The 23,935-nt window shown below is 40.2% G+C and overlaps 1 protein-coding gene across 1 annotated transcript; it reads left to right on the top strand.

The window, feature by feature from the left end:
- The first annotated feature begins 4,950 nt into the window (after positions 1-4,950).
- LOC128533280 (olfactory receptor 2A12-like) lies at positions 4,951-10,817 on the top strand. Its single transcript, XM_053507525.1, has 3 exons — positions 4,951-5,916; positions 10,517-10,696; positions 10,800-10,817. Exons 1-3 carry the CDS (start codon positions 4,975-4,977, stop codon positions 10,815-10,817), a joined length of 1,140 nt encoding a protein of 379 aa, XP_053363500.1. The 5' UTR covers positions 4,951-4,974.
- Positions 10,818-23,935: the final 13,118 nt, after the last annotated feature.

Below are 23,935 nucleotides of genomic sequence, written 5' to 3'. Positions count from 1 at the left end.
ATGGTGATACCCTTGGGCCTTCTGCACATGAGACCCTTTCAGTTGTGGCTGAGAGCCAGGGGATTTCATCCAAGGGCCAATCCCTTGATTCAAATAGGTGTTACGTGCCAGGCACTTAGTATCCTTTCTATGTGGTTCAGACACCAGTTTCTGACTTTGGGTCCCACTCTAGGTGCGTGTTGTCATCGCAAGATGCTAACAACAGACGCTTCCCTCATGAGTTAGGGTGCGGTCTTAGATGACTGTCCAGCGCAAGGGATCTGGAGAGGTCATCTTCTCGCATGGCACATCAGTTACCTCGAAATGATGGCATTATTTTAGGCCTTGAAATACTTCTCCTAGCAGTTGAGAGGTTACCATGTCCTAGTGTGGGTGGACAACACTACGGTAGTCTCTTACATAAATTGCCAGGGCAGACTGCGTCCGCGCCGCTTAAACAAGTTAACGAGGCAGATTCTGCTTTGGGCACAAGACAAAGTTTCTGTCTCAGGGCTATTTACATTCTGGGGCATATGAATGTGGGAGCAGACTTGCTGTCCAGACAAGCTGTGACACATAGGGAATGAAAACTCCACCCCGAAGTAGTCAGTCAAATCTGGGAGAGATTTTATGTACCAGAGGTGGAGCTCTTCGCCTTGCAGGAGGCAACACAATGTCCTCTTTACTACTCTCTGACTCCTCCAGCTCCCCTGGGTTTGGATGCTATGGCCCACACGTGGCCCAGACTGCATCTTTACGCATTTCCTCCGATAGCTCTGCTCCCTGGAGTCCTAGTGAAGGTCCGTCAACAGGGATTTCGCGTCTAATTGATAATGCTCCGTTGGCCGACTAGTGATCTAATATCTCTTCTCAACGGCCCACCATGGGTGATTCCGATCAGGAGAGATCTCCTGTTTCAGGCGCAGGGGACAATATTTCATCCCAGGCCTGAGCTCTGGAACCTTCACGTCTGGCCCCTGAGGCAGCCAACTAGGAGATGCTGGTCTTTCAGCCAATGTAATAAAAACTATTCTAAGTGCTAGGGCTCCCTCTACTAGAAAAACTTATGCCTTTAGATGAAATGGTTTTGAAAGTTGGTGTATGGCAAACCATGTAGACCCAGTCCATTGCCAGATTGTTTCAGTGCTGGAGTTTTTGCAGGAGAAACTGTCCTCAGGCATATGTCCTAGTACTCTTAGAACGTATGTGGTCGCAAATTCGGCTTGCCACGTTCTGTTTTATGGGGTTCCTGTGGGAAAGCACCCTTAGTTGCCTGCTTTATTCGTGCAGCTAAACAGTTGAGGCCGCCCACTAGAGCGGCAGTCCCTTCATGTGCTTAAGGGTGTGGTTGATACCCTTTTCGAACCACTATAATCAGCGCTGTTAGGTTTTTGACCCTTAAGATGTTTTTTCTAATGGCCATTACTTTTCTAAAGAGGATTGGGGATTTGCAGGCTCTGTCAGTCTCGCCATCCTGCCTAGACATTCCCCCTGGGCTGGTCAAAGCTATTCTGCCTCCTCACCCGAATTATCTTCCGAAAGTTCTATTCTCAAGCATGAATCCAGTTGTTCTTGAAGCCTTCCTCCTCTGCCATTTACTGCTCTGGAGCAGAAAAGTCTTTACTTAGTGTATCCAGTAGATTCTCTTCAGATTTACGTCCACCGCACTAGCGGAGCAGCTTTAAGTCGTTGCAGCTTTTTATATGCTATATGCTAGACAAACAATGTCACATTGGGTGAGAGATGCTATTGCTGAAGCCTACGAGGCATGTGGTCAGACTTTACACACTTCAAGGTGTCCCTATGCAGCAAATGTGTGATGCGGCAGGTTGGTCCTCTTCACACACATTTATAAATTTTTATTCTTTTAGACAAAAATGACCTAGGATGTTTCTGGTTCATGCCTATTTATAACCACCAGGTGCACATAATCAAATGACGTCACCTGACTGAGGTTATACAAGCCAACTTTGGAGTTTGACACACATGCTTCAACAACCAGTCGAACAAGGAGCATTCTCAATAGCGTTTTTACACAGTATCTCGTTCCTGCTTTTTCAGGGAACAGGGTTACAGTCAAGTAACCCGAGATGTTCAACAAGATGTTGAAAAAAGCTTGCACACTAATGTTGGATTGTTGTTTATGCTGTGTGTAAACCTGAATAAATATCTTTAATTCCAACCCATTACCTACTGTTGAGAATTGCTTTTAAAGTTGGCATTTAAAAAATTCAGTTACATTTAGACATTTTGAGTTTAACACACTTTTATTCTTTAAGTAGATTTTCCCATAGGTAAAAAATTGTGTACTAATAGTTTTTGGGGTTAAGATTAAGTTGTTGAAACTTTTTTATTTAGTGTTGGAAGATTAAATACATTTTATATGTGGAAATAAAAAAATAATAATGATGCATATGGGACCACCGCTAGAGGTTGCTGTTTGTTTTTTGTAGTTTTAGTTTGCTGACTCAGTTTCCCAGAAGGCACCTCGGTCAGGTGATGCGAGTGCACACCGGAGCCGAGGTAGCCCATTAGACTATCTATAAATAGCTGTTTAGTCTGGTCGAGCATTGTTAGTCTGTACTACTGTCATGTATGTGGGCGTTTTGTTTTGTTTTGGTCAGTTTGTATTTTGTTTTGTTTGGCTCTCGTGTCGGCAAGGTTTAATGTTGATTTTCTGTGTGTGTCTAAGTTTTGGAGCTGACTCAGTCTTGTTAAGTGTGGTGTGTTTAATGTGTTTGTAAGTATTGTTGTCATAGCAACATATCCGTAAGCTTGAACCTGCTCGGGAGCAGGTTTATTTCATGTAAATAGGATTTAGCCTGTGCTGGGTTATGATTGGTTGAAATGGCGAGGTCACATCTGATTGGTTAAAGAGCACGACTGACTCACGTGGAAAAAGAAAAGTATATGCCCCATGCCATGGACTCCCCCCACACACAATCGCTATCAAATATTATATATGACCATAAATTTATAGGTTTATTGTTATTAAATATGATCTTACTATTATAATAAACCTTAGGCATGGGACAGTCGTCAAGACCATTAATACAAATTCTTGTATAATATTTATTTTGTAACACATTTATTTTTCAGGGGTTTGTCATAAAAATGAGCATTTCAGCGCAAAACACTCAAAAAAGTTGAGCCGCTCTTTTTCCATCCATTTCGTCAACCAATCAAAGGGGTTGTGATCAGTGTTTCTACTGTCGATGCATATCACCTTTCAAACCAACACCTTGTGTTTCTAGCTGCCCTAGTTTCTCTGTGCCTCTAGTTTCTGCCCTGTCTCTAGTCTCCCATGTCAGTGTAATCCGTTTGATGTCTAGCTATTTGGTAGGTGTAGCTAGGTGTTTTGTTAGGCTAAAGGCAAGTTAGTTAGCTGATTGCCATGGGTAGCTAAAACACCCTGTTTAGCTGACTGCCATGGCTTTAGCCTAGTCCCATCTCTAGCCTGTGTTACTGCTCTGGTCTCCCTCATTTCTGGGCGTGTCTTTAGTCTCTCCATGTGGCTAGTCTTGTCTGGTCCTGTGTCAGCTCCCGACTTAGTGTGTGTCTATAACCCCCGTGTTTCGCCATAGGGCTTATATCTGAGTCTAACAGGTATTAGAAACCGTCTGTATTCCTGAGCCGGTGTCTTGCCAGGGAGCCCATGTGTCACCCTATGTTTAAGTATTGTTTGTTCCGTTATTTGTTTTGTGTCTTTATTATTTATATCCTGTGACTGACCCTATAAGACTTTATGTTCACACAACCCCTCTGCGTTTATGCCTGCTCATCACGGCGACAACATCCGCCATTACACCCGAAACGTGACTGCATGAATATTATAAGTTAGGATGACTTAAAAATGAAGAAAAAGAGTAACCTGAAACTATATTTTTAAATAAAAGTTTACTTTTTTTTAGGTAATCAGTTAATAAAGTTAATAAAGTACTTTGAACTTGTTTGGTTTTACAGTTTGAAGGAGACATCACTTTGTGAGTTTAAGCTTAAATGTACAATGGTTATTTAGCAGGACAATAATCCAAAACACACTAGCAAGGCCACCACTGAATGGCTAAAAAAAAAAAAAAATACTTTGGTTTTGCTTTTGGAAGCCATGTACATATTTTTGCAGGAATTAAAAATCTGGATACTTTTTCACTGCACTGTAAAAAATATATATTTTATTATTAATTATGTAATTCATTTAGTATGTTCTAGTAGCTGCCAATTTCCAAACCCCAACCACCTGGAACCTATCTTAAATAACATAAAATGTTATCAGGCAAATAATTTGTAACATTCAAAAAGGATCCACAAAAAAGGGCATCCACATGCCAATTCAACTTTCTAAATCATTTTAAAAATCAAGTTTGCTAAAATACCAATAATAAAATAGTAGCTGATCATGTAAACCTTATTAAGTAAAGCAATTTCAATACAGCTGGCCACTACAGTTTGGCCATTATGTTTCCAAAAGTAAAAAACATCAATCTTTCAGTTATATCTTGTAAACATTTTGTTTAATTGTTTTCATATAATTATAGTATATTTATGTATTGCCTATTTTGCTGATGGTCCCCAACGTGTTTAGTTAATTGTGTAGTGTATTTGTCCTTTCCTAGATTCCCAAAAGGAAAGTATCAAAAGTAAATAAATAAAATGGTCTATATAATAAAATAATACTAGCTGCAATGGGCAGCATTCACACTACTTTTTGAGCTATCACTTCAACAGTATAAAAAGATTCAATAGTATGGTTCAGCATAATTAGTGCAGGCACTAGTGTACTAGGTTTAAGGTGAGCAAATAAAAAAATCCTTAGATAATTATATATTATATGTGTGTGTGTGTGTGTGTGTGTGTATATATATATATGTATATATATATATACATATTATACACACACACACACACACACACACAAGAACATCTGGCTAATTCTGTATATCTTATATAATTTCAGAGGCAGAAAAGGACTTAATCAACGTTAAAATCTACTTTAACATGAGTGGTTTGAACTCCAGTTTACTCCAAAATGTATCATTTGTGCGTCCAGAATACTTTTTCATCAGTGGATTTTCTGGAATACCTTTTAGTCAATATTACTTTGTCTTTTTAATGTTTGTTTATATTATATCATTGTGTGGAAACTCAATTGTGCTTTACATGATAATAATTGACAAAAGTCTTCATATTCCTAAATACATGGGTATTTTTAATTTAGCTTTGTCAGAGTTTGGTGAAGCAAACGCACTGATTCCTTTCCTTGTAAAGCTTTTTCTATTTAATTCACAGTACATATCCTATGAGGCATGTTTGGCTAACATGTTTTTGACTTATTTCTTCGCAGGCACACAGTATTTAACTCTTGTTGTCATGGCATATGATCGCTTTATTGCCATTTGCTCACCTCTGAGATATCATGCTATTGTAAATAATTCCTTTATGATAGCAATTTTAACAACAATATGGATATTTAATTTAATTTTTTTTGGCATTATGGTGGGTTTGATTACACCACTTTCATTCTGTAAATCTATTGAGATAAATAGCTTTTTTTGTGACCATGGGCCAGTTTATACACTAGCTTGTAATGACAACAGTATAAATGTTTTCATGGGAAATGTCTCTATTGCAGTATACCTTTATTTACCACTAACTGCTATAATCTTATCTTATGTGGGCATTCTGTTGGCCTTAACTAAAATTACAACATGGGAGGGTCGTCTTAAAGCATTCAAAACATGTGTCACTCATCTGCTGGTAGTAGGAATATTCTTCATTCCTGTGTCAGTTACATACTCATTCTCTCTACATCCTACTGCTAGGATAATTAACATTTCACTGTCAATAACAATTCCACCCATGTTAAATCCCATAATTTATGTTTTGAGTACAAAGGAATTCAGAAACTTTTTTGTGAAAATATTTAAAAAGAAAACTTCAGTTTCTCATTTGTTGGTTTAAGCAAAGTGATCAGATCAGATATTTTTAAACTTTTTTTCACATACGCATTTTTATGTTTTTATGGGTCTTTAAGCATCCAGTGTTTCTAAATGTTTTCATTCCAGTTAAAAGGAAGCCACACCAATTAAGTGTTAGGTGTATATTAAATTGAACTGGAAACTGAAAAACCTTTTTATATTAGATTGGATACCTCTGGTTGTCCTGTTGTTTGTTTGCTTTTTGGTTAAATAAGTCACAGAAATCAATCAGAGAATGTCAAAATAATTTATCTCAATAAATCATGTCCTTTGATGAACCTTCAGGATTTTTATTTACTTATTCATATTCCATAATTCAGTTCTTCTTAATGCATGAAAAAAAAAAACATTGATTCTCTTTTGGTAATGGATCTTCCACAGAAAGCTAAACTAAAGAAAATAAGCACATTGAGCAATTTAACATATTATACAGTGGAACCTCGGATTGTCATTAACCCGGTTTCAAAGTGTTTCGCAAGGAATTTTTTTGAATACATTTTGACTTGAAAAAAAAAATGTGAGTCTTGATGTACGTTTACCAAATATCATCGAGTATCATATGCGCTTTTTGTTTTGACCCCGAAAGTCACGTGATCACAACTGAGCTAATGTTTTTTCTCTCTTTTCTTTCTGCACTGTGGAATTGTGGGTAATCGTCTCCCATGCTTGGTCTCAGTGCGTGTGCATCACTTGTATAGTCAACACCAGTGCACGCATGTACTGTTTATTATTATACTGTGACCACGTGTGTGCACATAAAGCATCTTTAATTTTGTGTTTGTATGTGTGTGCGTGCTTCTCGCATGGAGGTGTGTGTGTGTGTGTGTGTGTGCTGCTCGTGCCAAGGTGTACTGTGTGTGTGTGTCTTACACAGCAGCTCACCCCCCTCCTTCTCCTCTCCTTTTTCTGGTCTCATTGACTATAGTCACTTTTTTTTTTTTTTTAAGTAAAGTGCAGGTTAATTTGTTTTATTTGTACTTTTTATTTTGTATTAATTGTTTTCATAATAGATATTACAGAATAAATTATGCTTGCAGTCCAAGGTTCCACTGTATGTTTATTTTTTAATGTACTAATAATTGTTAAAATATATGATCAACAATTTTTTTTTACATTATATATTTTTTTTATTGTCATACATTTCCTAGTAATTTTCGTACATTTTGTGGTAACCATACACTGTTTGACATTAAAAAAAAAAAAAAGTTTTTGTCTGCATGGCACATGATGCACAAATTTATATACTCATACACATCTTTGAATAATAATGTGTAGCTAATTTCCTAACCTTTGTGTTTTTAGAGATTTAGGAGAACATGCAAATGTTCAGGGGTGACAATTGTACCATGGAACTCTAATGCTACCAACTGTGTGATTGTGACACCCATAAGGTGCTTTCAATTACTAAGCAATCTCTCGTGGACAGATGAGCATAGGGATTGTGAGTGCAGTTTGTAATAAATTAAACTGTGGCACTGCATTTAAGCCAGTGTGACCTTTGTGAAATCATAATTATGTGTTATGGGCTTGCAACATAGTGAATAACTATATTTAGTGAATAACAATATTTAATAATAACAGTTCTGTAAATCAGTAGAAATAAAGAACAAATGCTTAGTTAAAAAGTAGAAACCGGACTTCCGGTTAGCAGCCACATGGAGTAGACGTGTAAGTTAGGTGCTCCGACAATTTTACATTCCTTCACTCCCTTATTCGTTTCTAAATGCTAAACTAAATCTTTAGGATACAATAACTTTGTACTCTTCCCCACGGTTACATACTTTTCACATTTAAAATGGCTACAAGGAGTGTTAAGGCCGGGAAAAAAGACGACACTGTGACCCCTCTAACAGTCGAGGCCATCTCTGCGCTGTTAGATAAACAACGTGAAGCGTTAGTGGCTGAATTTAAATCTTCGTTAAGTTTACTGGAAAGTAAACTGGACCAAATTCAATCCCAAGTAGAGGACCATGGACAGCGCTTACCTTCGTTAGAACTCGCTACAGATGACCTGAGCCAGCGTGTGAGCGAGTTAGAGAACATCTGCTCCGGACTTCGGGAAAACAACACTAAGTTAACGGCCAAAGTCGTAGACCTAGAAGGCCGGAGCAGGAGACAGAACCTGCGTGTCCTGGGTCTTCCGGAGGGTACTGAGAGTGGACTCCCTACCGAGTTTTTCTCGAAGTTTCTGTGCGAGGTGTTTGGAAGTGAAACGCTCCCTTCCCCGCCTGAGATTGACAGAGCCCACCGCATACCTGCATCCAAACCCGCTTCAGGTCAGCGACCTCGGCCCGTCATTCTCCGTGTGCACCGGTACCAGGTTAAAGACCTTCTGGTTCGGGAGGCTCGGCGGAGAGGGAAGCTGGAATACCGCGGTCAGCAGGTTCGTATCGTGGAAGACTACGCTCCCGAAGTTTTAAGCCAGCGAGCCGAGTATAGAGACGTTATGTCTGAGTTATACAACCGTGGACTCCGGCCTTCTCTCCTGTATCCAGCACGGCTCCGGATAACTCTCTCTACCGGACAGAAGAAGTGGCTTCGCTCGGTAGAAGAGGCGCAGAAACACATAGACAGTCTGCCGAAAACTACCTAGGGCACTATAGTTTTATTTCTTTTTAATACTACAATTCTCAGGAAAGTACCCTTTTTAACTTTAAATCCAGCCATTTTTACGTTTTTTCCTGGTAAGAGTATTGTGTTAAACACGTGTAGTTGTTGTTGGTTTTCTATTATTATTTTCTCTATTTCTAGTCACGTGTAATTTACATGTCTGTTTATTTTTTTAGAGTTACAATGTGACGTGGGGGGAGGGGGGTTGTTTTGTGTTTTTCTCTTATTGAGAGATTTCATTATTGGAGTGGGGAAATGTTTTATTTATATATTTAATTCTTAGTTTTTGTAAACTGTGTCGGAGCAGAAGATGGTGTGGTTAGCGGCAGGAAGATTGGTTAGGTGGAAAATGGAAGGATGGAAGAGCTTGCTGCTTTGTTTCCTAGCAGCTATCTTTGTTTGTTTGGGGGTAGTGGGGTGTGTGGGGGAGGGGTGTGTGGGGCAGGGGTGGGGGTTCTCCAAAGCCAGTATTGTGTTAGTTCAGTATACACGGTGTATCTTTGATAGGTTGCTCTGTGTTTTACACTTCTGTTTTAGGACTGACGCTGGGCATTTCATTATTATTTATGTTTATCTACCTGCATCTCCTCTCAGGGAGAATGAATAGTTCTTTAAACTTTGTGAGCTGGAATGTTAAGGGTTTAAACCATCCGGTCAAAAGAAGGAAGGTGCTCTCACACCTTAAACAACTTAACACTGCCATCGCATTTTTACAAGAAACTCACATTCGCAGTTCCGATAATTCTCGTCTTATGTCGCGTTGGGGAGGGCAGCACTACCACTCGACCTTTCAGGCCAAAGCTAGGGGTGTCTCAATTCTCATTAATCCAAACATTTCTTTTGAGCAGCATAATATTATTGCAGATATACATGGTCGTTATATCATTGTTTCAGGGAAGTTATTTAATACTAATGTAGTGTTGGCTAATTTATATGCCCCTAATTACGATGACGTTTCCTTCTTTGAACATTTCTTCTCTGTTCTACCAGATCTGAGCTCATACTCTCTCATATTAGGGGGAGATTTTAACTGCTGTTTAGATCCATCACTTGACAGGTCATCTCCCAATCCTATACCTCTGAGTAAATCCGCCATGCTACTTCAGTCCTATCTTTGCAGTTTTGGTATCTCTGACATATGGCGCTTCCTTAATCCAAAAAAGAGAGAATACTCCTTTTTCTCACATGTTCACCATACTTTCTCCAGAATTGATTATTTCTTTTTAGATAATCAACTGATCCCCATGGTTAGCTCCTGCGCTTATCAGAGCATTGTGATATCGGATCATGCACCAGTTGTTATGTCTATAAAGCTCCCCAATCTTCCTCAAATTAATAAACATTGGCGCTTTAATTCTTCATTATTGATAGAGAATGATTTTAAAAAATTTATGGAAGACCAGATAGTTTTTTTCTTGAACACAAATGAAACACCTGAAGTGTCATGTTTAACTGTTTGGGATGCTCTAAAAGCCTACCTCAGGGGACAGATAATTTCGTATACTGCAAATATGAAAAGGAAGGCATATAAAGAACGAAAAGATTTGACCAACCAAATTAAAGAAATCGATCAGCAGTATGCTCTATTTAAAAACCCTGATCTGTATAAAAAACGCATAGAATTGCAAACTAATTTTGAACTCATCTCGACGCATGTAATCGAATGCCAATTATTAAAGAGTAGGAGCCAATTTTACATTCATGGTGATAAATCTGGGAAACTTTTAGCTAATCAGTTAAGAGGTTTTAGAGCACAACAACACATTACAAAAATTCAGATGGAGGATGGTACCATTACTACCGACCATTCTAAAATTAATGATGCATTCAAGAATTTTTATTCTCGATTATATACTTCTGAGTTTCCAAAGGACTGTAATTCACTTGAGAATTTCTTGAATCAACTAGATATCCCAACACTGTCCCCTGATTTTAGATTAAGATTAGAAGAGCCCATATCACAAGAGGAGATTAGTTCCGCTATCTCATCATTGCAATCTGGTAAGTCCCCGGGTCCTGATGGCTTCCCTGTAGAGTTTTTTAAATCTTTCTCCTCATACCTTGCACCACAACTAGCTTTGGTTCTTTCTGAATCTTTTAAGCAAGGTAAGATGCCTGCGTTATTTAATGAGGCTCGCATCACTCTTATAGCAAAGAGAGATAAAGACCCAACAGAGTGCTCTTCATATAGACCAATCTCTCTTCTCAACGTGGATGTTAAAATCCTTGCTAAAGTCTTGGCTCGAAGATTAGAGATTGTTTTACCCTCTATTATATCTGAGGACCAGACCGGTTTCGTCAAAAATCGCTTTTCTTACTCTAACATTCGACGTCTTATGGATGTCCTGTACACACCATCAGAGGGGATCCCTGAGTGTGTCCTTTCTTTAGATGCTGAAAAGGCTTTTGATCGTGTGGAATGGGAGTATTTATTTAGGGCTTTAGAAAAATTTAATTTTGGTCCAAGTTTTATTACTTGGGTTAAATTATTATATTCAAACCCTACTGCCTCAGTTCTGACAAATGCTCAGCAGTCCCAACCATTCAGCCTTCAGCGGGGAACTCGTCAGGGGTGTCCTCTTAGCCCATTGCTCTTTAACCTTGCCATTGAGCCACTAGCAATTGCATTCCGCAGTTGTAGGGATATATCTGGGATTTGGAGGCAGGGAGAAGAACATAAAGTTTCCCTTTATGCAGATGATCTTCTACTTTTTATATCAAATCCAATCTCCTCCCTTCCACCTGTGCTGTCATTGCTTAGTGAATTTAGCTACTTTTCAGGGTATAAATTGAATTTGCGCAAAAGTGAACTTTTTCTGCTTAATAATACAGCAGTAACAACTGGTATGTACAATTTTCCATTCAAGATAGTGAAAAATCAGTTTACCTATCTCGGTATTACAATCACAAGGAAACATAAACACCTTTTTAAAGAAAATTTTACTAGGTTGTTAACCCAAACTAAAAAGGACTTGGAAAAATGGTCACCACTGTCCATGTCCCTGGTGGGCCGCATTAATGCCATTAAAATGAGTATTCTTCCTAAATTTTTATATCTCTTTCAGTCTGTACCTGTTTTCATTCCCAAATCTTACTTTGGTGCTTTAGACTCAATTATATCCTCTTACCTTTGGAAAGGTAAACATCCACGATTAAATAAGTCCCTACTTCAAAGATCTAAAAGAGATGGTGGCATGGCTCTGCCTAATTTTCGCTTTTACTACTGGGCAGCAAACATTCGACCTGTCATCTTTTGGGCATATTTTCATAACCAACCTAATCGGCCTGCCTGGGTGGAAATGGAGATAAAGTCTGTCAAAAATCTCTCTGTCTCTGCACTCCTTGGATCTGCACTCCCCATCCCCTCAATAAAATTAATCAATAACTCAGTTGTTAGGCACACCTTGAGAGTATGGGCTCAGTTCAGAAAGCACTGCGGTCTTCTGGGCTTCTCTCTGTCCAGTCCTATTGTCTCTAACCATCTCTTCCAACCCTCCTTACATGACTCAGTGTTTCAGGAATGGTACAACAAGGGTATCAAGCTTTGCAAAGATCTGTTTGTTGACCATAAGTTTGCATCGTTTGAGCAGCTTTCTGAAAGGTTTAACCTACCCAATTCAAACTTTTTCAGATACCTGCAAGTAAGACACTTCATTCGCTCTTTAATACCGAACTTCCCTGAAGCTCCTGCTGCAAATATTATAGATAATCTCCTATGTTTGTCCCCGCTGCGTAAAGGCCTAATATCCACTATTTATGGTGGATTGATGGGTTTGAGTTACACCCCTTTAAGTAAAATTAAAACTGCTTGGGAGAAAGATTTAAATCTCTCGCTGTCAGATGATACTTGGAATTCAATTCTTAAACTTGTCAATTCAACTTCCTTATGTGCTCGCCACTCTTTATTACAGTTTAAGGTTGTACACAGGGCTCATTTCTCCAAACTTAAACTTTCCCGTTTTTACCCAGACATTGATCCTTGTTGTGAGAAATGTAAAAGTGGAGAGGCGTCTCTTATTCATATGTACTGGACATGCCCGAATTTGGAAAAATTCTGGAGGGATGTTTTTAAAACCTTGTCGTACATATTGAAATGTAACCTTGAACCAGATCCTCTGATCGCTCTCTTTGGTGTCACTGGAGAGGAAGACAAGCGTTTAACTCCAGCTAAACAGCGTTTGTTATCTTTTGCGACACTCCTGGCCAGGCGTTCTCTTTTATTCAAATGGAAGGATGCCACTTCACCCACTCACGCCCAGTGGCTCAGAGATATTATGTCTTGTCTGTCCCTGGAGAAGATCCACTACTCAATCCATTATCCAGACTTAAAATTCCAACAGGTGTGGGGGCCCTTCCTTCGCTTTTTTCATATACATCTATAGTTTGATTCCTTTTCTATTTAATCGTTTGTTTGTTTGTTCTTTTTTCTCTTTTTGTTGTTGTACACAAAACTAAAAGACTTCCAGCTCCAGGTTCTTTTTTCTTTTTTTAGTTTCTCTCCTTTGTTGTGCCTGGCGTCTAGCCTTTCCTTGTACTTGTAAAGCTGGCTTGGAGCTAGGGAGGGGTGGGGTGGGTGTTATAGGGATTTATAAGGAGGTTTTTAACATTACATTTCTACCCTGTAATATCCCTTTTATAAAATAAATAAAAATATTTTTGAAAAAAAAAAAAAAAAAAAAGTAGAAACCAAGTAGAAACGTTTTTTTCGTTCGTTCATTTGGTGAACGAGATTCAAAGAACTGAGTCAATAAAAGTATTCAAACTTCCCATTACTACTCGGCTGGGTAGCAACTTCCAAACATGTCATGCCACTGACAAATTAAAATCTGTAACTATGACTGTCTTGATTGACAATTATGTAATGAGGATGAAGTGCTTATAAAGATAATACAATGGTTAGCTGTGTTATTTACGATGAAGTTCATAAATGAACCATTATGAAATAAAGTAATAACGTACACATACATCCTGTTCTAGGTAGGTAAAGCTCCTGGAGAACTCTGATTGTTTAAATTGTAAGGTTGCATCTGATTGGCTAAAGAAAAAAATTATCTATTACAATAGATAAATAAAATAACAAACTAAACTGGCTAAATAAAACATTTATCTATTACAATCAATAATAACAAGCAATTTTGTAATAGCGTTTAGTCATTACCAACCTACATATCTACATAGCTTCATTGAACACATGGTACATTAAAAAAGAGACTTCATTGAGTACTTTATATTTGCAGTTCTAAAGGAGAAAGTTTAAATAATTTGCACATTGCAGTGTTTGTCATAGATGTAACATATGACACATATACTTGCGGTGGTAGCCAGCAGAGTGGGCCGGCATTAGCAACACAAATGTGGTCTACTACAGTATACACAACTAACACACACACACACACACACACACACACACACACACACACACACACACACACACAAACACATGTGCTGCAGGTAATGTCGGCACACACACATATTACACAAAACCATTATTTGATTTATTTTATTTTCTATTAATTTCACATTTCAGAGATCCAACCTACTAACCCTCCCCTTCGTCTACCCATATGTGAGTAAGATGAATGTAAATGATGGCACTGTTTGCTAGAGTACCTTACCCCAGAGCATTTTAGCCATTCTTTTCATTATTATGTTTTAATAAAATATATGAGTCAGGATTGTGACATAATGAACTGAATAGTATTTCATTTTAACCAACTATACATACGTGAAGGAGCAAAAACATGTGACAAAGAAATTGAACAGATTTACAAGATCACATGTTACCATAATAAAATTCATATCATATCCACTTAGTGAGCAAACATACAAGTAACTGAAAAATACAATATCATATGGCCTGTGTATTTATGTATGCAATTTGGGTTGATCATTTTTAGAGCTGTATGTCCTGATCTAAATAAATTCACTAAATGCTCAAACCTTTTCATGTGCTTATATAAAAATTAAAAGTGGTACATCGTAAAGTCAGGAGGTCGATTCTCAACATGGCCAGAGCCCCAATATTTAAACCTTTAAGTTGCTTCTGCTTTAACTTAGTTTTTATTAATATTTTACCAAAAATGTAAATATTTTCTTTGAAATTTACATTACATATACCACAATGACATAATGTTTATCATAGTTATGTATTTAAAAACACAATAATGTAATGTACATAGCATTATGACCAGCAGTACAACAAAGCTATGTACTGTAGGTTGGCAATGATATAATTGATATTATCACAGATTTTTTTTTTTCAGTGATGTCAGAGACATTGCTGTTACTTTTATATAATTGAAAGCATATATGGTTATTTTGGAGTACAGTAAATCGTAAAAATAAATACATACCCTGGATTATAGTTGTAGTGAATATATAACCTAATAAACTGTTTTACACCTTATATATATATATATAGGCCTATATATATAAAAAATTAGGTTTCTAGTGGAATTGAGGTATAAATTGTTTAATAGTGTTGCTTATAATTAAACACATTGAAAACATTAGACACAATGGCAGTGCTCAGAAAACTGATCATAGGCGCTAATTAGGTTTTTTTTTTGTTTAACAAAATTACACCATCAGTGATTATGCCACCAACAGGAGACTTGTTAAATGGTAGTCTTACTTGACAACCATTTAATGTACAGTAACAGCATAACATTTTTTGTTGTTCATTAACTTAATTATTGTAACTTGTTTATGCAGTTGTCATGGGCATCTCTCCTGAGCCCACCACCATTTCTGTAAACCAATATAATGACTCATGTGGGAATTAATTGTTTAAAGAGGTATGTTCTCAAAGGAATCATGTATTTAATGATATCATGTCATGTAACATATTTAACTTGATAATGTCATGTTGGAAATGTGGTGTCAAATATTTCCCTAAATAATGATTGTGTACTTCTGGTTTGAGTGGCTAGATGTTCCATAAATCTAGAAAGAGGGAAGTAACAGCTTTTCCTAATTAATTTAAAATTAATATAAATAACACCCTTCCCTATAGTCTACATATAATCATACAGTTATGCACATACTGTATGTTATGGTAAAAAACTATCATAATATATAAGATTATGACTAGATCTGTGAACTGATAAAAAAAGCACAAGTGATGAATATAATATAATATAATATAATATAATATAATATAATATAATATATTATATTATATTATAATATATATTTTATTCTAATTGATAATAAGTAAGTATTATAATAATCTAACTACACCTCCTGGTCCAAACAATGCAAATTACTGCACACTAAGATTCAATGTGACCATTTTCAGCTTTGATTATGGAATGTAATATGGTGGGCAAATTATAAATTAGCTACATCAGGGAGTCAGATGACCATATAAAAATGGTAAGCATAGACCTAGGGGTGCCACTGTAAATTCTGAATTTGAAGCAACCTGAATTATTGCACTGCCTCCAAAGGCTTGTACAGTGGGTGATATACGCACTTCATGCACTTCCCTTTTCACCTTGATGTTCTCAACACTCAGGATTAAGGGTCCATCTGGATTTAGGTTTAAAAATCTGACAAGTAACAATTAACATTAATGCAGATTATAAATTAACCATATAAAATTTTTTCATATATTTTACTCGTCTTCATCTCAGCTGCAAAATCATCAACTTGTTAACTAGATCCTATACCTAACAAATAGTTAGTTAATTCCCAAACAAATAGTGCCAGGGGTAACAAAGTAAACAAAGGAGTAACATACCTGCTTGGCAAAGTGAGAGCAGAAGCCTGTTACAGCAGCTCCTTAGTCAGTCATTTTTTCCCACGTTTTAACTCTTTTTATTTTATTGTTATTATTATTATTATTATTATTATTACATTTAAAATTTTTCCTTACACACTTAATTTGATTAAGTCATGGTTCTTCTGCTGCTCTTGTAACTTTTTACGAAGAGTGGGGTCCAGCAGAGTGGCGCTGTGTTTAATTACACATGGGATCAGCTGCTCGCGCTCTCCAAACTAGCACTTCTTACCGGAGTCAGGCATGATATTTCCCCGAAGATCAGGAGGAGACACCATGGGTGTAGAGCCAGTTGACTTAGTTGGTCCCGTTCAGGGGCCGAACGTGAAGGTTCCAAAGCTCGGGCCGGGGATGAGATATTGTCCCTGCACCAGAGACAGAAGATTCCTTCTCACTGGAATCACCCATAGTGAGCCGTCGAGGAAAGATACTAGATCTAAGAACCACACTGTGGTTGGCCAACAGGGCGCTATCAATAAGAGGCGCAAACGCTGTTGATGGACCCTCGCCAAGACTCCCAAGAGCAGAGCTATCGGAAAAAACGCATCCAGGCGTAATCTGGGCCACGTACGGGCCAAGGCGTCCATACCCTGGGGAGCCGGAAGAATCAGAGAGTAGTAAAGGGGACATTTGCTGTTCTTGCCAGGCAAAGAGGTCTACTTCTGCTACCTGAAATCTCTTCCAGATTGACTGACTAGGGTAGAGTTTCCATTCCCCGTGTGTCAGAGCTTGACTGGACAGCACAACTGCTCCCACATTCATATGCCCTGGAATGTAAATCGCCCTGAGGGACAGGAACTTGTCCTGGACCCAAAGCAGAAACTGGTGTGCTAACTTATTTAGCAACGCGAGCGCAGTCTGCCCTGGTGATTAATATATGAGACTGCCATAGTGTTGTCCACCCGCACTAGGACATGGTAGCCTCTAACTGCTGAAGGAAGTGCTTTAGGGCCAGAAATAGAGCCATAATTTCAAGGCAGTTGATGTGCCACGTGAGAAGAAAACCTCTTCAGCTCCCTTAGGCTGGACAGTCATCTGAGACCGCACCCCAGCCCGTGAGGGAAGCATCTGTCGTTAGCATCTTGTGACCTACAGTGGGACCCAGAGTCAAAAACCGGGGTCTGAACCACATAGAAAGGGTACGAAGCCCCTGGCGTGTAACCCTTATTGGTGATTGGCCCTCAAGTGAAATCCCCTGGTTCTTAGCCACAACTGAAATGCTATTATGTGTAGAGGCCCAAAGTTATCACCATGGATGCAGCTGCCATGAGAGCTAAAGATCTCTGAAAGTAATGAACAGCCACTTTCTGGTCTAGCTTGATTTTCTTGAGGGTGTTGAGAATGAACTTGACACGAGCGGGAGACAGCTGTGCCCGCCTTACAATCGAATCCCATGTGGCACCCAAATATGTTGTCCCCTGAAAAGGAAAGAGCACGCTTTTCGTGGCGTTGGATCTCAACCTTAATAAACAAAGATGAGCTAGGACGACATCCTGATGTCGAAGCGCTAGCTACTGAGACTGGGCCAGCCAGTCGTCTATGTAATTCAAATATGCATCCATGCATTTGTGTATGTGTGGGTAAGAGAGCTAGACCAAATGGAAGGACCTGATACTGGTAAGCTTCGCCCCCAAAAGCGAACCTCAGGAACCTCCTGTGTTGTGCCAATATTACTATGTGAAAGTATGCATCCTTTAGATCGATTGTCACAAATCAATCGCTTGGTAGGATTTGAGAACAATCACTTTGACAGTCAACATTTGAGGCTGTATTTATTTATTTTTAGATAGCAGTCCAGCCCGCGAAAATCTAAAAAGTTGCTTTTCGATTCTCCAGGCGCTGAACAAAAGGGAAGATCAATATCATTCTATGCTTTTTGTTGGTGTGCGGCATTTTGCGATGATCCCTAAATCATTCATTGCGCCATAGAGAATAATGGTGTTTATGCATTTAAACATGTATAATTTAAGGCGGATGTAGCTTAAAGACAATGTAGAGGGGAAATATATGTGGGTATCTTATTTGCGGGTTTATTTACGCAGCTATTGAATTCAGAGATGCGAATATAAAACTAACTTCACCGTGGACACAAACCGGGTCAAATTCAAATTTTGCTGTAGATCGAGTGCAGGTCAGGGAGCTTGGTGCGGATGATGCGCTCAGCTGATCGCACCACCCTCTGTAGCGCTCGTCTGTCCTGCATGGTGCTGTTTCCAAACCAGGTCGTGATGTTTCCCGTCAGGATGCTCTCTATGGTTCAGGAGTAGAAATTCCTGAGCACCTTAGAGGGCAGTCTGAAGTCTCTCAAGTGTGTGAGGTGGTAGAGATGCTCCGGGCCTTTTTCACCACAGTGTTGATGTGACCGGACCATGACAGGTCCTGCGTGATGTGAACACCGAGGTATTGGAAGCTGTCCACTCTCTCCACTGGGCTCCTGTTGCTGATGGGGGTCTGGTAGTTCTTCTCTTGCCTTGTACTAAAGTCCACTATCAGCTCCTTTGTCTTGCTGATGTTCAGGAGGAGATTGTTCCTCTGGCACCAGTTCTCCTGATTTCCAATCTTCTCCAGGTAGGCCGTCTCGTCGTTGTTTGTGATCAGGCCGACCACGACAGTGTCGTCAGCAAACTTGATGATGGCGGTGGAGTTGGTAGTGGCCACGCAGTCGTGTGGTGTACAAAGAGTACAGCAGGGGGCTCAGAACACAACCCTGGGGGGCTCCAGTGCTGAGAGTGAGTGAGGCTGAGACATGTCCGCCCATCCTTACTGCCTGTGGTCTGCCAGTCAGAAAATTGGAGATCCACTGACACATGGATGAGCTGAGTCCCAGGTGCTCCAGCTTGGTGGTGAGTGTGGAGGGAATTATGGTATTAAATGCAGAGCTGTAGTCGAACTGACACTGTAGTGGATCGAGTGTGTCCGGTAGTGAAGAGATGATAAAGTCTCTGACCAGGCGTTCAAAGCACTTCATCACTACTGAGGTGAGGGCTACAGGGCGATAGTCATTGAGAGAAGCAGGATGAGGTTTCTTCGGGACAGGAACAATGATGGACTATTTGAAGCATGTGGTGATCACCGACTGAGATAAAGAGATGTTAAATATCTCAGTAAACACAGGTGCTAGCTGGTCTGCGCAGGCTCTGAGAATACAACCTGAGATGCCGTCTGGTCCTGCTGCTTTCCTGGTGTTCACTCTCTTGAAGGCTCTCCTTACGTCATGCTCGGTGATGATGAACGCGTTTCCAGTGCTGGCAGTGTCTTCCTGTCTGAAGCGTTAGCGCCGCTAGCATTAGCATAACTAGCGTCTTTAGTTGCAGCCTCGAAGCAAGCATAGAAGGTGTTCAACTCATCTGCCAGAGACACGTCGGCGTTCGTCATACCGGCTGTTGGTGCTTTATAGTCCGTAATTGTCCTTAATCCCTGCCGCAGGCTCCTTGAGTCACTCTGTTGGAGTTGTGACTCTAGTTTTTTCCTGTAGCGCTGCTTCACCTCTTTCACCGCCTTGTAACGTCCTTTCACCGGACGTTGTATGACGCAGCCTTGTATGGTTCCATGTCCCCCGACGCAAGTCCCGTGTTGTAGGCAGCGGTGCGAGATCTCAGAGCGTCGCGGACGGTTTTATCCACCCACGGCTTCTGGTTGGGAAACGTTCTAATAGTCTTTTTCTCCATGGTATCATCTGCTAGTTTCCCGATGAATCCCACACGTGCTTCTGTAAACATGCTGACATCACCATCGGAGCTGTTTGGGAACATGTCCCAGTCTGCGTCATCGAGTGCGTCCTGTAACGCGGCCACCGATTGGTCCGTCCAGCGCGCGACCTCCCTTTGAACTGGAATTTCCTGTTTCACCCTTTGTTTGTATTTTGGCATGAGGAAGATGGCGGCATGGTTGGATTTACCAAACGGAGGGCGAGATTGTGCCTTGTAGCCGTCCTTGACCGATGTATAACAATGATCTAGTGTCCTTTCACCCCTAGTGGGGCAGGTGATGTGTTGATGAAAGTTCGGCGCTGCGCGTTTGAGGTTGGCACTGTTAAAGTCCCCCGCCACAATAAGCGTCCCGGTGTTGTGTTTGGTGCTGTGTGAGTGCCTCATGCAGCTCGCATAAGGCAGTGTCCGTGTCCGCTTGTGGTGGAATATAAACGGCGCTGATTATGACCGATGTAAACTCCCGAGGGAGATGAAAAGGACGACACATGATGGACAGTAGTTTCAGATTTGGTGTGCAGGAGCGTGTGAGAGGAACAACGCTCGCGCTGTTGCACCAGCTGCTGTTCACCGCCTCCCCTTGACTTCCCAGAGTCCCGTGTCCTGTCCATGCGGTGAACCGAGAAGAACTCGGCCGGCTGGATGGCGTGGTCCGGCACCGCTGGGTTCAGCCATGTTTTGGTGAAGCAGAGGAGATTGCAATCCCGAATGTCTCTCTGGAACTTTATCCTGGCCCTGAGGTCATCAAGTTTGTTCTCCAGTGACTGGACGTTGGCGAGCAGGATGCTAGGCAAAGGTGTGCGTTGTGCACAGGCTCTCAGCCTGTTCCTGACGCCGGCTCGTTTCCCTCGAGGCCGCCGCTTCGCGTTGTGTCCTTTGTTCTCACTCGGCCAGCTCGGGTCCGGAGTTAAAAACTTCGAATTGTGAGTACATTGTACACCAATAGAAACAAGGGTGTCTCTATCATAACTAATGCACTCAATGGTGGTAATTTTGCCAATTTTAAAACACTGAAAACTAACTTACAAAACAAAGAAAAGGTGGTTGGAGCAGTCGGCAGCCGACCTCACCAGCGCCATCTTGGATCACGGGTCAGTAGCGTACTGTACGTAGTGAGCATAATAACGTCAATGAATACATTTGTTACATGGACCACAAAAAAGCAGGTGATTCAGCACTATCAGGCTAATCAACCTAAAAGCCAGCCGAAAGAAAAACATGATGAAGCCTATGTTGCGCTTGGATTCATGGTAGGGATGGTGGGGGCAGATGAGAGACCCTTGTGTGTTTTGTGTCTTAAACTGCTGGTAGCAGACAGCACGAGACTCAACAAAGTAGGAAGACACTTAGAGACAACACACCCCAGTCACGTTAATAAGCCATTCGACTTCTTTGAAAGTAAGCTCTAGATAAGTGACAAAGTAAACCTGTTATAACAATTGCATGTGTATTTTATCTGTTTTGAACTTGGTGTTATTTGATCTTATTGGTTTAGAAATTGATATTTTAATAAATAGTAAACTTGGCTGATTTCGTTATCATTTTGTTGACAAGTGGGGCTTGAAAATTTGCCCACCCTCTTAAGTAGGGAATGACTGAAAATGTTTAGGAATTAGTGCATTAGGGTAAGAAAGGATGCGCAAGAAGCGATGCACCCATCATTTATAGTGGTCAGCAACGTTATGTGGAAATAAAATGAGGTCAGATTTTCTCTCCTGTTAGCACAGCCATATTCCAGGACTCATATAGTGAAAAAGTGTTACTGGAGGTATGATGATTTATTCTCAAACATTATGAACCAGCCACCATATTGCGTGCTGTAATAAAAGCAAAAGGTGACCAAATTAAATTTTAGAGTGTGTGACTATTGTTGTTCTTATTTGTTTGAATGACACTAAAATTGAATGATTATCATTAATTCAATTCAATTTTATTTGTATAGCGCTTTTAGCAATTTTAATTGCCGCAAAGCAGCTTTACACAATCAAAAGAATTATTTAAGTTTGTATGGAATGTGAATTTGTATAAATCAAAATGGTCAGTTTGTCCCTGGTGAGCAAGCCAAGGGCGACAGTGGCAAGGAAAAACTCCCTGAGATGGTAATAAGAAGAAACCTTGAGAGGAACCAGACTCAACAGGGAACCCATCCTCATTTGGGTGAAACAGAAAGCAGTAAATTATCTGCATTTATACAGTGTGTTGGGTGGCAGGCAGTTCAGCTATAATAGCTGATGTTAATTGATGTTAATATGGAGTTCAGGTAGTTATTGAAGACCCAGGTAGACTTGTAGGAAGACTTATCATTAAGGTCACAAATTTCTCGACCTACAGTATATGCAATAGAAGCCCCCCAAACATTGTTCCATATTTAGAAAACTGCATATGAAGGAATAGTGAAATAAAAAAAAAGGAACTGTGGTACTGTAATAACAGAAACACTGATTCAAAGGATCCAACTGTCCTCAACTAGAGTCTTTCTTGTATTTATCAAAGCCTTGTATACCTCTCCATGTGTAACAGTTCTGAGAGAAAATGTGTTATTGAATGTGGAATAAAGAATAATAGAAGAAGAATTTATGTGTGTGTGTGTGTGTGTGTGTGTGTGTGTGTGTGTGTGTGTGTGTGTGTGCGTGTGAATCTAAAGTAAGCTCCCCTCTACCGCTTCTCATCTTACACAGTTACCCTTCCTCCACTTTTTTCACATACGCGCACACACAACAGAAACACTGGTTTATCGTAAAAAGAAAAAAGAAATCTCTCTAATGACTCTCGATTGAGAGAAACACTAATAGAATCACTGTTGTAAAGTAACCTTTACAGTAAAGTAACTTTTTACCTTTAAAAAGAATCGCGACATAGCAGTGTTTCTGTGTAGAGCAGAGAGAAAGAGAGTGTGTGTGTGTCTGTGAAGGGAAAAGTAGGAGGGGTCTGTGTGTGTGTGTGTGTGTGTGGCATGCTGTCCAATGACACACAAACACATCGAGCAGGTTGAGTCTTAAGCACAGAAAGAAAATGGATTTTTAACCTGTCTAATGAGACTAACTTTACATATATGCATACAGACATAAAAATAAAATTTGTTCCCTTTCAAAGGCTACACTCGATGCTGCGTGAAAACGCTATGGGAACATCTTTTTGTGTTGCCGGTTGTGAAGCATGTGTGTGTCAAACAGGCAAAACTTTGGCATATATAACCTCGGTCAGGTGACGTCATCTGATAAAGCACACCTGCAGGTTATAAATAGGAGTGAACAGGAAACATTCCTCAGATCTTTTTGTGTTCAAAGGACCGAATATTGTGTTTGCGTGTGATGTGTGCAAGCGAATTTAAATGTATTAACTCACAGACGCTTAGGCTATTTCCCCTGGGACATCATCCTCCCTGAAAAGAAGCATACACTCCCCACCAAGTCGTGTAGACTGACATCTTTCCTGGTGGGGAAGAGCTTCAGGCAGCTGATCAGGCTAGTGCTCTACTGCACACCATGGCGGTTTGCAGGCTTACCAGGCTGACCTGCTGAAAGACTTAAGCACTGGTGGGGCTCTACAACGTCGTTCCTGGAATTACGCTGAGCCACAGACCTGTCTCTTCGTGCAACAAAGCAGACGATCCATGCTATCAGCTGTTTATGGCTGCGATGGTGTTCCGCAGAGTTACCTGTGGCTAAATCTCACAGGAGAATCAAGGATAAGGATTGTGCATTCCTCCTTATTGCCCCATCTCGCCTTCTGGTCTGTTTGGCGACGCTGTTAACGTCGGCACTAGCCTTCAGGAAAGTCCTTGCCCGCCATGCTCAAGGGTCGGGACTGTCGGCCACCCAGCCCCGACTGGGTCTGACTCTCGCGAGGCGCTAAGCGCAGGAATAGAGCGTTATGAGCCG

The sequence above is a fragment of the Clarias gariepinus genome, chromosome 11 (assembly GCF_024256425.1).
Source record: "Clarias gariepinus isolate MV-2021 ecotype Netherlands chromosome 11, CGAR_prim_01v2, whole genome shotgun sequence".
Taxonomy (NCBI): Eukaryota; Metazoa; Chordata; class Actinopteri; order Siluriformes; family Clariidae; genus Clarias; species Clarias gariepinus.
The sequence above is the reverse complement of the archived record's forward strand: the minus strand, read 5'-3'. Positions and strand labels throughout refer to the sequence as shown.

What these genes read in the sequence shown, in the direction of transcription:
- LOC128533280 (XM_053507525.1), top strand. Translation starts at nt 4,975, where the DNA reads ATGAGTGGTTTGAACTCCAGTTTACTCCAAAATGTATCATTTGTGCGT. An exon ending in TATTTAAAAAGAAAACTTCA is followed by an intron (nt 5,917 to 10,516) that starts GTTTCTCATTTG and finishes AGATTAGAAGAG; the next exon opens with CCCATATCACAAGAGGAGAT.